Raw genomic sequence first — 16,498 nt, 5'->3', positions numbered from 1 at the left:
TCTTACAAAAAAGGGTGGTTCTTGGACATGTGATAATGTTATTCCTGATTGTTTTTCTGAATAGAAATATGAGCTAAAGTCAAGGTGGGAATACAAGGGTAAGCAGCTAATGTAGAGTTGAGGAGGGTGTCAGCCTTATTATGGTTCGCTGCCCAGGTGAATGGCTTTGTATGGGTTTCTGGGCTCTCATCCAGGCCCTTCTCCTTTAGCATGGGTAGATGTTCCTAGGAAAACCCCTAGTGTTGCCCCTGAAAGCTTCTTTCAACACCCAGCACAGAATTAATTCTGAGATCTTTTCATCTAAGAATCATAGAATGATAGAGTTGAAAAGAATACTGAAAATCATGAAGTTAAGTTGTTTCTATCTCATATCCCCCAGAATCTTAGGGATTCTTAAAGCAAATGAAAATCTGTATTCAATTTTCAATATTCCAAAAGGCCTACCAGAAATTGCACATTTTCTGGCAGTATTAAATGCCAGGTTTCCTTGGTTTATGCTAGAATTAATTATATCAGATCCACATTAAACTGAAGTTTTGACTGAGCTGTCTTCTGATTAAAGATGAACTGTTTTCTCATTATTGTTATGCTCAATTTGGTAAAAAGCTTTTCAGAATCCAGGACTGAGATTATGGTTGAACCAATAAAATTGGTACCATTTGCTACAGTATGTGCAATTTACAAAACACTATTCACTGACTTTATCTTAACTTATTCCTCTTAACATTGTGGAATTGCTTAATAACAGCAGAGCTGGGAGGCCTTTACTCTCAGGCCAATGCTCTTTTCAGCTGCTCTAAGCTTCTGAGTTCTTTCTATGTGTCCCCAGTCTACATGCTCAAATCCCCTATATGGAAGCAACTGCTATGCCTTCACCATTAGGTCACACTGCCTGTCTTTCAGGCTATCGCGACTGCTCCCTCTTCTGTTCATGAATGTGGCTTGCAATACAGCTACTCTGCTCTGCCAGTCTTCTCCTGGAGTAGGTATCCTGGGTAGCTCCTGAGGGTTTATGACCAGGGCATGTGTGCATAATTACTTTTTGGGCTCATCCCCTCCTCCAAATCATCTGTACTTTTTATGCTACTCTCCTCAAGCCTTTCACTCCATTAAGATCCTCCAATTGATCATGAACAAAAACAGCTTTCGACAAGGGATTGTCTCCTTGCTAGGCCACCACTGTTGCCAAGGGTACACCATGCATGTCTAGGAAATACTGCTTTTACGATGGAATTAAGTAAAGCCAGCATAGAGATATATGTCTCCTGTTTTTTTTTTGTCTTTTTTTGTGACCGGCAACGGATCGCACCCCTCAGTGTCGCGCCCGTACTGGACCGGGACCGGCACCGGGATCGCAACCCTCGGTGTTGCGCCTGCACCTTGCTCAGCCAGTGAGTGGCCGGTCTGTATGTGGGATCCGAACCCTCGGCGGGAGTGCCACCGCGCTCCCAAGTGGCGCACTGTAGCAGTGTGCCACCGGGCCGGCCCCCTATGTCTCCTGTTTTTAAGATACTGTTAGCCTCACTGCCCAGATGCCTTGTGACTCATGGTGTTTGGGTTTATCTAAAACATTGTTGGGGCCGGCCCGGTGGCGCACTGGATAGTGCGCCGCTTGGGAAGCGCGGCGGCGCTCCCACCCGAGGGTTCGGATCCCACATACAGACCGGTTCCCGCTCACTGGCTGAGCGAGGCGCGGGAGCAGCACCGAGGGTTGCAATCCCGTTGCCGGTCCCCGGTCCGGTACGGGGGCAACACTGAGGGTTGCGATCCGTTGCCGGACACGGAAAAAGACAAAAGACAAAAAAAAAATAAATAAAACATTGTTAACTCTGGTTGTATTAAGTGATCGTATTATATACATTAAGTGTAAATATCAGAAGGTAGATTTTTTTGTAATTCTAAAAAGTACCATTTCTTTCTATATTGTAATACTCTAATACCTAATACCAGCTTTTTTCTACTTTGCTTTCTATTTTTGGTGAGGAATGGTGATTTATAAGTGTGTTTATTTTTAAATCAAAATGCTATTTATCTTGCTTCAGTTTATTTTTATACGTATTTTATTTTATTTTATTTTTATTTTTATTTATTGATTTACTTCTTTTAAAAGATGACTGGTAAGGGGATCTTAACCCTTGACTTGGTGTTGTCAGCACCATTCTCTCCCAAGTGAGCCACGGGCCGGCCCCTTATACGTCTTTTAGAGTTGACTTGAATAGAAGTAGCTTCCCTTTAAAAAGTATACTGTAAGTAGAATTTACCAACATTTATTTTTTAAATAAATTTCTTGCTGCCATTGCCTTTGCTTAATATTTTTACCTCACAAGACAAGGAAACAGGAGGAATTACTTAAACGTCTGAGTCTTGGTCACCTGTGTTCCTTTTTAGAAATTAATGTTATCCTTTGAGTTTCTTACTTTCATTTATTATTGGCAGTATGAGTCATAGAGCAATCAGTGGTGAAGCTAAACCTGGCCTGAAGCAGCCACAGTTTTTGACCCTCTTTATCTGCAATAATAGGAATTTAGCTCTCATATGGTTTCGCCTTTCTTTCAGCATTTCCTCTATGCTCAAATACAAAGAATGCCCTAATCAGGTGACAAATCAGTTTGTACTTTTCTCAATATATGATTTTCTTTTGAAATAATTTCAAACTTACAAAAAAGTCACAAGAATAACACAAAGAACTCCCATGTATCTTTTGTTCAGAGACAGGTTAAAATCCTGTTTGCCCCTGTTGATATCCTTTATAGCAAAAGGTTGTAATATGGGATCATGTCCCACACCTAGTGGTTATGTCTTCATTCTCCTTCAATCTGGAACAGATCTTCAGTCTTCCTTTGAGTTCCACGTTCTTCACATTTTTTGAAGACTACAAGGTAGCCACTTTGTAGAATGTCCCTCAGTTTGGGTTTATGTCTGTGGTATGGCAGATCTGACTCCATGTGACTTTTAAGAGCTTAATATGCATATCTCTTCCCAATTCCACGTTCAGCAGTATCAGTTGAAATTGGCCGTGGTGGAATTATTTTCACTGTAGAAATCAGGAAATACACAAACAAGAGCTTTTTTCCCTCCCTGGAGAGCTGGTTGTTAAATATGTATGAGAATACTACTGGGTTAGTCTAATGTTTCTTCATTATTAAACATAAGTTATGCACTTTTGACCGGAATATTACAGAAGTTATACTTTATTCAACTCATTGAACCCTATCAGGTGGCAAACAATGTGGTTTTGTCCCATTACTAGTGATGTTTCCGTTAGTTACTTGATTAAGATAATGTTGGCCAGGTTTGTCCAACGTAAATTTATTTTTCCTTTTATAACCAACAAATATCCTGAGATATGGTTAGACCGAAAATAACCCATTTCTCACCCCACTTTTACCTTCTATTTTTAGCATCTATTGATGATTCTTAGGCCAGATTATTGTGATGGTTCCCAAGTGGTGATTTTTCTAACTTCATCATTCCTTCTGTATCTGTTAGTTGGCCTTCTACTTTAATGAGAAGCTTTCATTTATTTATTTATGGATTTCTATTTTATTCAATTTGTTACTGTCATTATTTATTTTGATGATTAGATTGACCTAGATTTGGCCAGTGGAGCTCCTCTGAGTAGTTTCCTTGTCTTCTGGATGTATTCCTATCATTCTTTGAGCACTTCTTTACTTTCTGACACAACAAAATGTTTCAAGTTCAACTTGTACCTCCTCTGCCCCAGCCCTAGAATCAGCCAGTTCTTCAAGGAGAGTGGCATATAGAAAACAAAATTTTGGTGTAAGATGTGCTAATTCCTGTTGGGGTGTTGCTAGCCCCAGGCATCTTTCCAGTGGGCAGAGCGAGAGAGAGAGAGAGAGAGAGAGAGAGAGAGAGAGAGAGAGAGAGAGAGTGTGTGTGTGTGTGTGTGTGTGTGTATGTGTGTATGTGTATCTCTTTACATTTATATTTATTTCTATAGCTATCTAGATATATAAGGATAGTATTTCAAAAAGTTTGTGGAAAAATAGAATTGAAAGTCTTTCTGTGAATTTTTTGAAGTACCCTCATGTTGTAAATGATCAATTTGCAATGATAGCTCCAATTCAAATACCACAGGGTTCATTCTATCTTTTCTCGTTTGTATATTTATATCTTCTTTCTCTATCAATGAAAAATCTGATTTTCATTCTCTTTAATAATTTTACTTACCCAATTAATCCCCTGTATGTAGTTCATCTCCTGACCCTGTTAGGATGCACCTGGCACCCTGCCCTAATATTGTCCTCAAATGGACAGCTGTTGACTGTCACTGGGCTGCCCCTGCTCCATTCCCACTCCAATGATAATCTTGCAAGTGCTATTATTACCACTTCCAGGCTGCCTCTGTTTGTATTTGAGCTACTTTGTAAATTCTGAGGGTGGTATTTACATTTAGTATTTTCTTTTGCCACTGCAGCTTGGTTTACAATTTATCTGCATTTGGTTTTCATGAGAAGCATCAAATGGCTACTACAGCTTAGTAACTTACTGTTCATATTTCCTGAGAGTGTTACATGTACTTTGAGGAGATAATGAGGAGAGAAACAACCCAGAGAAGACTGGAAGGAAGCAGAGAGAAGGAAGGGAGGAAGTAAAATATAGCTGAAAGGTATCATAAGCAATGAATGCTATTAGTACTCTGTCCCCTCGTTTGACGTAGTCTTAACCCTGTCCTGGTGAGGAGAGAATACATTCTTCATAGGAAAATGCTTAAAGCAGCAATTATTACTGACTCAAAGATACTCTCATTTATCTTTTTACATTGTAGAGTTCTTGTTCAGTCTGCATGTTTCCCCAAGATTTCAGCCACTATTTCTACTTTGACTGTGATTTCAAGGCCCATGTTTTCAACTGCTTACTGATCTTTCTCAGGATGTTGCATATTTCTTCACAAATAAATTTCTCTTTTTGAACATTGTCTACCAACTTTTCCAGTCTTCTCGCACCTAATTTATTCTACTTTCCCCCTTGCATCTTAGCCCAGTCTGATTTCCATGAATCTTCATAAATACCTTTCCAGTACACTCTTTATTTGTATTTGAGTTAATGATATTTTCCAGGATATCAAGTGACTTAACTTCACTTGGTCTTTTTCTACATATGTGTATTGCACAACATTCAAGGGAGAGGTAAAGGGAACAGTTAATAACTGCTGTTTCTATCACTTTATTTCCCAGGCAGAGAAGGTCTTCTGTGCCTCTTATTTTCTATTTTTGCCCATTCTCCTCTCTATTATAATTCATTTTCCTCCTTCTTTCTGCCATTCTTAAATTATCTTTATTCTGTGACTCATTTTTCTGTTGGTCTCACCATGCCTCTGAGGATTGTATAGAAAGAAAAGGGTCAGGAGATTGGGCTTCCAAGTCTTGCAACTCTGGTGGTGTGTTCTGAATGACTGAAAAGCATCAGAGCTCTGTAGAGCATATAGGAAGTATGGTCTGTCTGTCCCCTTTTGGAACCTTGCAGAAGATCAGGAAGGAAAGGGGCCTGTTTGCATAAGACAGAAACTTTCTAGGTTTTGATGAGTTTGTTAAGAAGAAATCCCAATGGGCAGTTTTCCAAGGAGTGGGCAGTGGGAGGTAGTATGGAGCGTATAGTTAACCTCATAATCAAAAGGTCTGTACTCTCATGCCAGCTTTGCTTCTAACTAGCTATGTGACCTTAAATAACTTAGACCTCTTTGTGCTGCTGATTCGTTGTTTCCAAAATGAATATTTAGAATAGGTGAGTTTTAAGGTCTTGCCCAGTTCTAAGATACAGATTTTAATAGAACTGAGCAACTCTAGTTATATGTTTGTGTATATGTGTGTTCATTTTTTAAAACTTTTGTTTTTTGACCTACTTAAAGGCAATATACTAATTTTATTTTTTCTTTCTTGCAAAAGTGATATTTGTGGAAAATTCAAGGGAACTTATTTAAATATAACTGCTTTAAAAATGTTTTATGGGGGCCGGCCCAGTGGCGCACTGCTACAGTGCGCCGCTTGGGAGCGCGGCGGCGCTCCCGCCGAGGGTTCGGATCCCACATACAGACCGGTTCCCACTCACTGGCTGGGCGAGGTATGGGCGCGACACTGAGGGTTGCGATCCCGTTGCCAGTCCCGGTCCGGTACGGGCGCGACACTGAGGGTTGCGATCCATTGCCGGACACGAAAAAAGACAAAAAAGGAAAGAAAAAAAAAGTTTTATGATAGACTTAATCTGCATTGAGCACATTTTAATTTTGTGTAGGACTTACATTATATTTCTACTAACCATTTCTTTGGGATAGCCATTCTTTTACCCACTGTTGTCTCTGAAGAGGACTCCTCAAGCATTTACCTATTAACAAAAAGTGTCTTGTTTATTATTTCCCATGTATTTTTATATACTGAAAAAAGTTTATTCCTATAAGTGAATATCCTCAATTCTAGCCTTTTAGGTAAGCATAAGCTGCATGATTACTAATATTTTTTTCCAGAGAGTATTTCAGTGGGTAAAAGAGGTTACTTCTGTATTTTCTTTGTGTTCTTCATTTTTGCTTCTTCCATTATTTGGAAACTTGCTTAAAGTCTTTCTTTGTCTCTCATATTTTTATGTTACAAAAGGCCCTATGTCTCCATTGCATATTAACATGAATTTATCAGAGATACTTATGTATACATACTAATGGTGAAGTATTTCAGTAAGCTAGAGTATTAAAACTAAGCTAGAGTTTTAAACCACTATTTTTAACTTAACCTGATAATTATTACTAAGATAGTTTTTAAAATAAAACTTTAAAACATATTATTAACCATAATAAATGGGCAAAATTTTGATCCTAGACTTTGCTTAAAGATCAGGTGATTATTACAAAGATTTGTTTAAATTAGAGAATGTCTCTTAGAATTGCTGTTTTTAAGACCTTAAAACCAATAAAATAAGCTGAATTAAGACATTAATTTACATGTTTATCTGGTCGATATATTTCTAAATTATTTATTGTAAAACTAGGATAGCCATTAAGATTCTTAGAAGTAACTATCTGATGTAATTATTAACAGATCATAATTTCTACTAGTAACCCATTCAAAATAAGCTAAATTCATATAACATGCTTCTGCACATTTTTCTTCTTAGATCAAAGAAAGCAAAGAATTCAATTGATAAATCAACTGAAACTGACAATGGCTATGTTTCCCTTGATGGGAAAAGGACTGCTAAAAGCAGTGAAGATGGAATACAAAACCATGAACCTCAGTGTGAAACTATTCGACCAGAAGAGACAGACTGGAACACAGGAACACTGAGGAATATTACCAGCAAAGTAAGTGTGATTTTTTAAATGGTTTGCCTGTGTGATTTTACATTAGCTAATGTGAAGTGACTTAGATATAGTAGTAGTTGCCCTTGAACTAAGTATTTTCTCCAGACTTTATTCTGTGATGCTTTATAAAGAAGCTGAAAACTCAGATGAAGTATTATGATTATACTTGATTGGCGGTATACTTGGCACCTTCTGAACTGATGGAGTGCTCCAATTTTCCCGAAATGTTAAAGCACTTTATAATTTATACTTGGTGTTTATTAAGCCATACTTTTTCTTTCCCTGTTTCTACCTGTGTAGGAATTTGCATTAAGCCAAATATCTAAATTATTCAAAAAGCTGAACTAGGAAACTGGTTTTTCATCCATGTTCTCTATAAGAAAATATCTTATTTTTTTGTACATTCATTACCTATGGATATCAGTGTATCTGTTTTGTTTTTAATCTGAAAAAAAATTCTTATTGAGGACATATTTATCAAGGATAACACATATTTGTTTACTTTTCCAAAATAATTACATAGACTCTGGATTTATTGTAACAAAGCCTAATATAATATCTTCTGTTTGTTTCACTGCATTTTTTCGGTTAGATAATTTACTCTTTAAAAGCTGTTACAGTAAAAAAAAAATGTGGTCAGATTAAAAGATGATACTCTGTTACATTCAGGAATGTGAGCACGAACTTTTTGTGTTGAGGAAAATGAAGGAGGATTCTCTAATTTTGAATGAAGTATGTATTACTATTTGAATGTACATATATTTTCAGTGCTAGTTGCTATAGAGCATCATGGGTCTGCAATGTAATATAGTCCTTTATTCTGATTTTAGATTTTCCAAGCATTTAGCTCTCACATTTAGTCTCATATCACTATCATCACTCAAAGATAAGTTATGTTTTCAATCATACAGACTTCAAACACATTTCCAAGTATGTATTACCTACTAAAGTTGTGTGAGGAACATGAAGATGTCAAAACTTGGGATTGGAGTCTCTCAATTTCAGAATTTCTGAAATCTGGATGTCAAGGAGCATGCCTGGAGTCCTAGGCAGGAGTTGCTGGCAGCCCTGACTGCCTGGCAGAAGGCAGAAGCAAGCCCAATGTCCTAGGCAGGAACTGTGAGAAGCATCCCCCGCATGCTGAAAACACCAGTTATATTCATGTGGTCCACAACAGCCACTGCTGCCACAGAGGCAGCTCACCATCACAGTAGCAGCCACAGCCACAGTGCAGGTGGCCTGTCCCCCTCTTGACTCCATTGACACAGGAACAGTCACTAGAGGAGACTGGAAGAAGAAGAGGAAGTCTCTCTCCTCAAAGCTCACATCAGAGTGATAGAAGAAGCAATAGTTCTACCAGATGACCAGACATCAATGTAGAGACACTAGAAATACAAAACACCAAGAAAAATATGACACCACATAAGGAATACAGTAATTCTCACAAACCAAACTCCAAAGAACAGGAAGCCCTTGAAATGATTGAAAAGGAATTCTGAGCAACAAGCTTAAGGAAACTCAATGAGATAACAGGAAGACTCGGTTAGACAACCTAATGAAACAAGAAAAAATATCCAGGATATGAAGGAGGAAATTTACAAAGAGATTAATACCTTAGAAAAGAATGCAGCAGAACTCATGGAACTGAAGGATTCATTCAATGAAATAAAAAACACAACTGAGAGCTTAAGCAGCAGGTTAGAGCAAGTAGAAGAAAGAATGTCTGATCTCAAAGACAGTATTTTTGGAATAACCCAGGCAGACAAAAAAAGGAAAAAACAATTTTAAAAAACTGAATAAAACTAAGAGAGCTAGCAAACAACCTTAACCACACAAATATTTGAATCATGGTTGTTCCCGAAGGGGAGGAGAAAGGAAAAGGCATTGAAAACTTATTCTACAAAATGATAATGGAAAACTTCCCAGATATGGGGAGAGACATGGACCTTCAGATCCAGAAAGCTCAAACATCCCCAAACAGATTCAATTCAAAAAGTTCTCTCTGAGACACATTATAGCCAGCTGGCAAAACTCAAAGACATAGAGAGAATCTTAAAAGTAGCAATAGAAAAGCATCTAGTCACCTACAAGGGAGTCCATATCAGACTAACTAGCAAACTTCTCAACTGAAACTCTACAGGCCAGAAAAAAATGGGATGATATATTCAAAATACTAAAAGAAAAAAACTGCCAGGCAAGAATACTGTACCAAGCAAAGCTGTCCTTCAGAACTGAGGAGGAAATAGTGTATCTCCCAGACAAACAAAAAACAGAGTTCACCTCCACCACTCAACCCACCCTGCAAGAAATCCTTAAGGAAGTCCTGCATCTGGAATCCAAAAAATGATAATCACTACCACCAATACACAAGAAAGAACAAAATTCACTGGTAGAATGAAAATACAAATGAGAAAGAGAAAGAAACTAAATCTTACCCCCTCAAAAAACCATCAAACATCAAAAACAAACAATAAAAAGGGGAGAAAGGACAAAAGATATTTAAAACATCCAAATGAAAATCAATAAAATGCCAGGAGTAAGACAATACCTTTTAATAACAACCGTAAATGTAAATGGATTAAACTCCTCACTCAAAAGACACAGACTGATTGGATTAAAAAGGTAGACCCAACCATACACTGTCTTCAAGAGATTTTCTTCACCTATAAAGACACACACAGACTAATAGTTAAGGGATGGAAAAAGATATACCACACAAATGGAAACCAAAAACAAGCAGGAGTAGGTATTCTTATATTGGATAAAATAGGCTTTAAACCAAAAATCGTAAAAAGAGACAAAGAAGGCCATTATATAATGGAACATTCTCCAGCATAGATCATATGTTAGGTCATAAATCAAGTCTCAACAAATTTTTTAAAATTGAAATCATTTCAAGTATCTAATCAGATCATAGTGGATTAAAACTAGAAATAACAAGCGAAACTCTGGAAACTACACTAATAAATGCAATTTAAACATCATATACCTGAGTGACCTAAGGGTCCAAGAAGAAATTAAACAGGAAATCAAAAAATTTGTTGAAACTAAGAAAATGAAGACATATCATACCAAAACCTGTGGGATCCTGCAAAAGCTGTACTAAGAAGGAAGTTTATTGCAATAAACACATCAGAAGAAGAGAAAGATTTCACATAAATGACCTAATGTGACAAAGAACTAGAAAAATAAGAACAATCCAATGCCAAAATTACAGATGGAAGGAAATCATAAAGATCAGAACAGAACAAAATGAAATAGAGACTCAAAATATGATACAAAAGATCAATGAAACAAAATGTTTTTTTGAGAAGATAAACTTAAATAGACAAACCATTAGCTATGCTAACTAAAAATGGAAGAGAGAAGACCCAAATAACAAAAATCAGAAATGAAAAAGGAGACATTACAACCAACACCACAGAAATACAAAGAATCATTAGAGATTATTATAAACAACTGTATACCAACAAATTTAAAAACCTGGAAGAAATGGATAAATTTTTGGACACATACAGACTACCAAGAATGAAACAAGAAGAAAAAGAAAACCTGAACAGATGAATAACAAGCAACAAGATTGAAGCAGTAATCAGCAGCCTCCCAACAAAGAGAAGCCCAAGACCAGATGGCTTCACTGTTGAATTTGACCAGACCTTTAAAGAGGAATTGATACCAGTGTTCTTCAGACTATTCTGAAAAACTGAGAGGCCACTCTCCCAAACTCATTCTATGAGGCCATCATCACCCTTATATCAAAACCAGACAAAGATACCAAACAAAACAAAACAAAACTGCAGGCCAATATCTTTGATGAACATAGACACAAAAATCCTCAACAAAATATTAGCAATCAAATAGAGCAACACATCAAATAAATTATACACCACAATCAAATGGGATTCATCCCATGGATGCAAGGATGGTTCAGCATACACAAGTCAATGAATGTAATACACCACATTGATAATATAAAGGACAAAAATCATATGATTATCTTAGTAGATGCAGAAAAAGTATTTGCCAAAATTCAACATTCTTTCATGATAAAGACTCAGCAAATTAGGTATAGAAGGTAAGTGTCTCAATACAGTAAAAGCCATATATGACAAACCCACTGCCATTGTCATCCTAATGGGGAAAAGCTGAAAGCTTTTCCCTTAAGAACAGGAACAAGACAAGGATACCCACTCTCACCACTCCTATTTAACATAGTATTAGAAGTACTAGCCAGAGCAGTCAGACAAGAGAAATAAAGGGCATCCAGATTGGAAAAGATGAAGTCAAACTGTCCCTATTTGCAGATGATGATGTGATCTTATATAAAGAAAAACCTGAAGACTCTATGAAAAAACTCTTACAGCCGATAAACAATTTCAGTAAACTTGCAGGATACAAAATCAACACACAAAAATCAGTAGTGTTTTTGTACTTTAATAACAGACTAGCAGAAAAAGAAATCCAGAAAGCAAGTCCATTTACAATAGTCACCAAAAAAGCGAAATACCTGGGAATCAATTTAGCTAAGGAGGTAAAAGACCTCTACAATGAGAACTATAAATCACTGCCGAAAGAAATTAAAGAGGACAAAAAAAATTGGAAAGACATTCCATGCTCTTGAATGAGAAAAATTAACATTGTGAAAATGTTCATACTACTCAAAATGATCTACAGATTCAATGCAATCCCCATCAAAATACCAATGACATTCTTCACAGAAATAGGAAAAACAATCCTAACATTCATATGAAACAACAAAAGACCCTGAAGAGCCAAAGCAATCCTGAGCAAAAAAAATAAAGCCAGAGACATTACACTACCTTACTTCAAATTATACTACAAAGGTATAGTAACCAAAACAGCATGGTATTGACATAAAAACAGACACTTGGGCCAATGGAACAGAATAGAGAACCCAGAAATCAACCCACATAGGTATATAGCTAACTATTTGACAAGGAGCATACACTGAGAGAAGAACTGCCTCTTCAAAAATGGTGCTGGAAAAACTGGACATCCATAAGTAGAAGAGTTAAACTAGACCTGTACCTCTTGCAGTATACCACAATCAAGTCAAAATGGATTGAAGACTTATATATAATACCCCAAACTATAAAAATATTAAAAGAAAACTTAGGGGAAACACTTCAGGAAGTAGGACTGGGCCAAGGCTTTATGAATACGATCCCAAAAGCACAGGCAACAAAAGGAAAAATAAACTAATGGGGTTATACTAAACTAAAATGCAACTGCACAGCAAAAGAAACAGTTAACAGAGTGAAAAGACAACCTACAGAATGGGAGAAAATATTTACAAACTATGCATCCAACAAGGGATTAATATCCAGAAAATACAAAGAACTCAAACAACTTAACAGTAAAAAACAAGTAACCTGATTAAAAAATGGGCAAATGCGCTGAATAGGCTTTCATGGCCAACAGACACATGAAAAAATACTCAGCATCACTAAGCATCAGGGAAATGCAAATCAAAACCAAAAACCACATTGAGACATTATCTCACCCCAGTTACACTGGCTGTTATCAAAAAGACAGAATAACAAATGCTGGTGAGGATGTGGCCAAAGGGGAACCCTCCTACACTGTTGGTGGAATTGTAAATTGGTGCAGCCATTATAGGAAACAGTATGGAAGTTCCTCAGACAACTAAGTAGACCTGTCATACAATCCAGCAAATCCACTGCTGAGTGTATATCCAAAGGAATGGAAATCATCCTGTTGAAGGGATTTCTGCACTTCCATGTTTATTGCAGCTCTACTTACAATAGCTAAGAGTTGGAAACAACCTAAGTATCTGTCATCAGATGACTGGATAAGGAAAATGTGGTATATTTACACAATGGAATACTACTCTGCCATAAAAAGAATGAAATTTTGCCATTTGCAGCAACATCAATGAACTTAGAGAAGATTATGTTACATGAAATAAGCCAGGCACAGAAAGAGAAATAACTGCATGTCCTCACTCATAAGTGGGAGCTGAAAAAAAAATAAACACATTTAAAAAAAAGAAAAATACAACAATCACAACAATCCATTGAACCTTCAAAAGGAGAGAATGGAACTGAGGCCACCCGTGGTGGGAAAGTAGTAGGGAGAGGGGGATTAGTGAGAAATTGGTAAAGGGCCACAAAAAAACGATTACGTTGTATAATGATAAATGTAGTAATAAAAAAAAATTTTTTAAACCCAAGAAAAATAAATAAGTAAAATCTGTATTTCCCTTACAAATTGATATATACATAATGTTGTTTATCCTTTAAGTGCATACTTTCAACTACATTCACCTCCTCTTGTCCCATAAGCCATTATTAAATCAGTGATTGCTTATAACTGATGGCTTTTTCAGTTTGAAAAAATTGTATAATTAGTTCCTCTCAGGTCTCAGCTTCTTTTAAATGGTCTCTGTTTTGCTTTTATCCTATTTCATGTTTCTTAATTTTGTAAGCTATTTCAAATCCTTTTACGAACAGAAATGTTATAGAACAACGTTTGACAAATAGCTGTTGAATTACTTTTAAAAGTAAAATATACTTTTAAAGTATAGTCACTAATTTAAGACATTTTTTCAGAAAATCGGAGAGTACTAATCACTTTGAAGTATTAGAAGGTATTTTGAAGGTGTATGTACAGGAAGGTACTTTAAACAGTTCATGGAAAGATACGTATTATCCTTCAGTTCTATTTTTTAATAACTTTTTGATGCACCCATGTATATATATACTATACATATATATATATATATACACACACACATATATATGTATAATTTAAAATTTTGCAGTTTTATATTAAAAGGTCAGTTAGAAATTATCTATATTCCTCTTTGTGTACTTTCAACTTAGGATACCAAAAGAACAATAACAAATGTGTCTGATGAAGTCTCCAGTGAGGAAGGTCCTGAAACAGGATACCCATTACGCCGTCATGTGGACAGGACTACTGAAAGCATTGTTCGAAATAGAAAGACCCACCATTATAAGAAACATTACCCTAATGAGGTACACTTTGGCCTTACATATATACATGTATATCTGTTTTATATGTTACTAATTATAACATCTTTCAACAATTGGATATTATTGTTGCAATAACAAATATTTCTCATCATTATCAATATTATTTTTATATTTCTGGATTTATAAAGTAGCAGTTTTAGATTTATGTATTGCACACATACTGATAAATAGGCACACATTTGAGCTCATTTTGTGCATTCTCTCTGAAGACTCATACGTTCAGTTTGTTGTTTACTTTTAAAGAAGACCATCCTGGAGAGACGATCTGTGAACTCCTGTGTTAGTCTTTTCCACAGTTTAAAAGGCTTTATAGTTTCTTGATTATAGCGAAGTTATTCTTCTAAGTGACTTCCTTCATACTACTGTCAACAGTTAGTGAATAGTTCCCTACACTGTAAAATTCAGTTCCTTTTTTCTTTGTTTCTATTTTTCCGTATTTATTTTTGTTTTTCTAAACCCATTTCCAACTTTATCACACCTGTTGAACTTAAAACTATTTAAATAGAAAAAGAATTTCCTTCTATTGCATTTTCAGTTTCTATTCTAGGACAGAATATTTCATTATCTGGCTTCAAGGCAAATGAATTGCTCTTTATGTCAGTTTAATAAACATTACCTTCTACTCTTCTTGAACTATATTAATATTTCTTTTTTGATGATTTTGGGTTAAACTTGTGAAAAATCAAATGTTATGCTGTGCTGGAATATGGATGCCTTCAAGGTATTAAGATTAGAAGAGTTACTTCTTTACACACTCTTCTCTTTGGTTGTATCTCTAGTTAACCTTTCTGGTGAGTATGGTTGTGTTTCTTCTCTCATTAAGCCAGTGTGTCTGCTAATTGCCTCTTCACCTACATCACTTGATTTACTGTCTCCTGTTCCTAAACCAGATAACCAAGCTTGGGAAATTCACAGTCATTCTCTAGAAGTTCGTGCTGGAAGGAAGCTAGAGGGCTGTCTGACCCCTCTCCTACAGAATGTATTATTTCTGTATTCTGTATTATTTTCTCACAACATGATCTTTGCTCTTCTTGGTTTGCAACTGTATTTTGAACTATTGAGATTCTTTCTTTTATAGTTTTTATTAAGACATATTGATTGTACATATTTATGGGTGAATTACTGAGATTCTTGAAAGGCAAAACATCATTCTATAATCTTAACTTTTAAATAAATAGATTTCAAGTTAAGTAAGGCTGATAATTGGTAGGCCTTGGTTGTTTTAAATCTTTTTAATGACATAAAAGTTACATAAAAATAAAATCTGGTCATCAAATTCTTCATCCATAAAGGAAGAACTTAGCCTAAAAGATATTTAAAAAGCTGTATTCAGTTCCAAAAATGTTTGATTCTTAAGTCAAACCAACTTTAAAAAGGCATTTTTAAAAAAACAAAATAAAATAGCCCAATAAGTAAAACTGCGAAAGAAGATATGTAGTGCTGCTTTGAGTTTTTATTTGTAATATAAATTACTATACTCTCTTCAAATTACTATACTCTCTTCAAATTACTGGTGATATTTTTTCCTTAAGAATAAGGCAAAAAAAATTGTTTGGGACAACCCAAACACAGTGAGCATCTCTAGCACCTAAATTGTGCCATTTATCACTAAAAACCAAACAAAAACGAAATACAAAAGAAAAACAAAAAATACAGGACTTCTTGAAGAAGTGGCTGATTCCTCATTCCTGTCTGTTGCAGGAAACACACAAAATGACCTTGGAAACTCTTGACATGATAGAGAGCATGGAAGCTATCAAAGACTGATAGGGTTCAGAAGGACTCAGGAACCAAGGATTGAATAGTTTGAACTTTAATTTCTCTTTATAAAAGTATTCCAACTAATAAATGAAAAAAAATCCTTTGGGGAAGCATTGTGTGCATGGGTGGTACTGGCAGGCTTCACTGAAAGATGATGAGTCAGGAACACCCAGCCTTTAGCCATTTGTTGTAAGCTTCCCAGATAGTGATATCTATAGATATAGTTTTTAGGGACACATGTTTTTTCAGGAAGAATCATCCAATGTTCTAGTGGGATGGGGATGGTAGATAATACACCAGGCTGCTGTGGTGTTTGCCACCAAGGGGGTTGGGGATGAGGTGGGGATCTTGTCATTCCATGGGTAGACTTTCACTTAATCCCCCTGTT

General features: G+C 36.0%; 1 protein-coding gene across 1 annotated transcript in view; it reads left to right on the top strand.

Moving 5' to 3' along the window:
• PHTF2 (putative homeodomain transcription factor 2) overlaps window positions 1-16,498 on the top strand; it is a 145,134-nt gene that overhangs the window by 93,981 nt on the left and 34,655 nt on the right. The window contains exons 8-9 of the mRNA XM_008577478.1: window positions 7,123-7,309; window positions 14,176-14,331. Of these exons, the coding sequence (XP_008575700.1) occupies window positions 7,123-7,309; window positions 14,176-14,331 (343 nt within the window). The remainder of the gene's footprint in view (window positions 1-7,122; window positions 7,310-14,175; window positions 14,332-16,498) is intronic.

Source organism: Galeopterus variegatus, unplaced genomic scaffold (assembly GCF_000696425.1).
Source record: "Galeopterus variegatus unplaced genomic scaffold, G_variegatus-3.0.2 Scaffold67, whole genome shotgun sequence".
In the NCBI taxonomy this organism is placed as follows: Eukaryota; Metazoa; Chordata; class Mammalia; order Dermoptera; family Cynocephalidae; genus Galeopterus; species Galeopterus variegatus.
The sequence above is the reverse complement of the archived record's forward strand: the minus strand, read 5'-3'. Positions and strand labels throughout refer to the sequence as shown.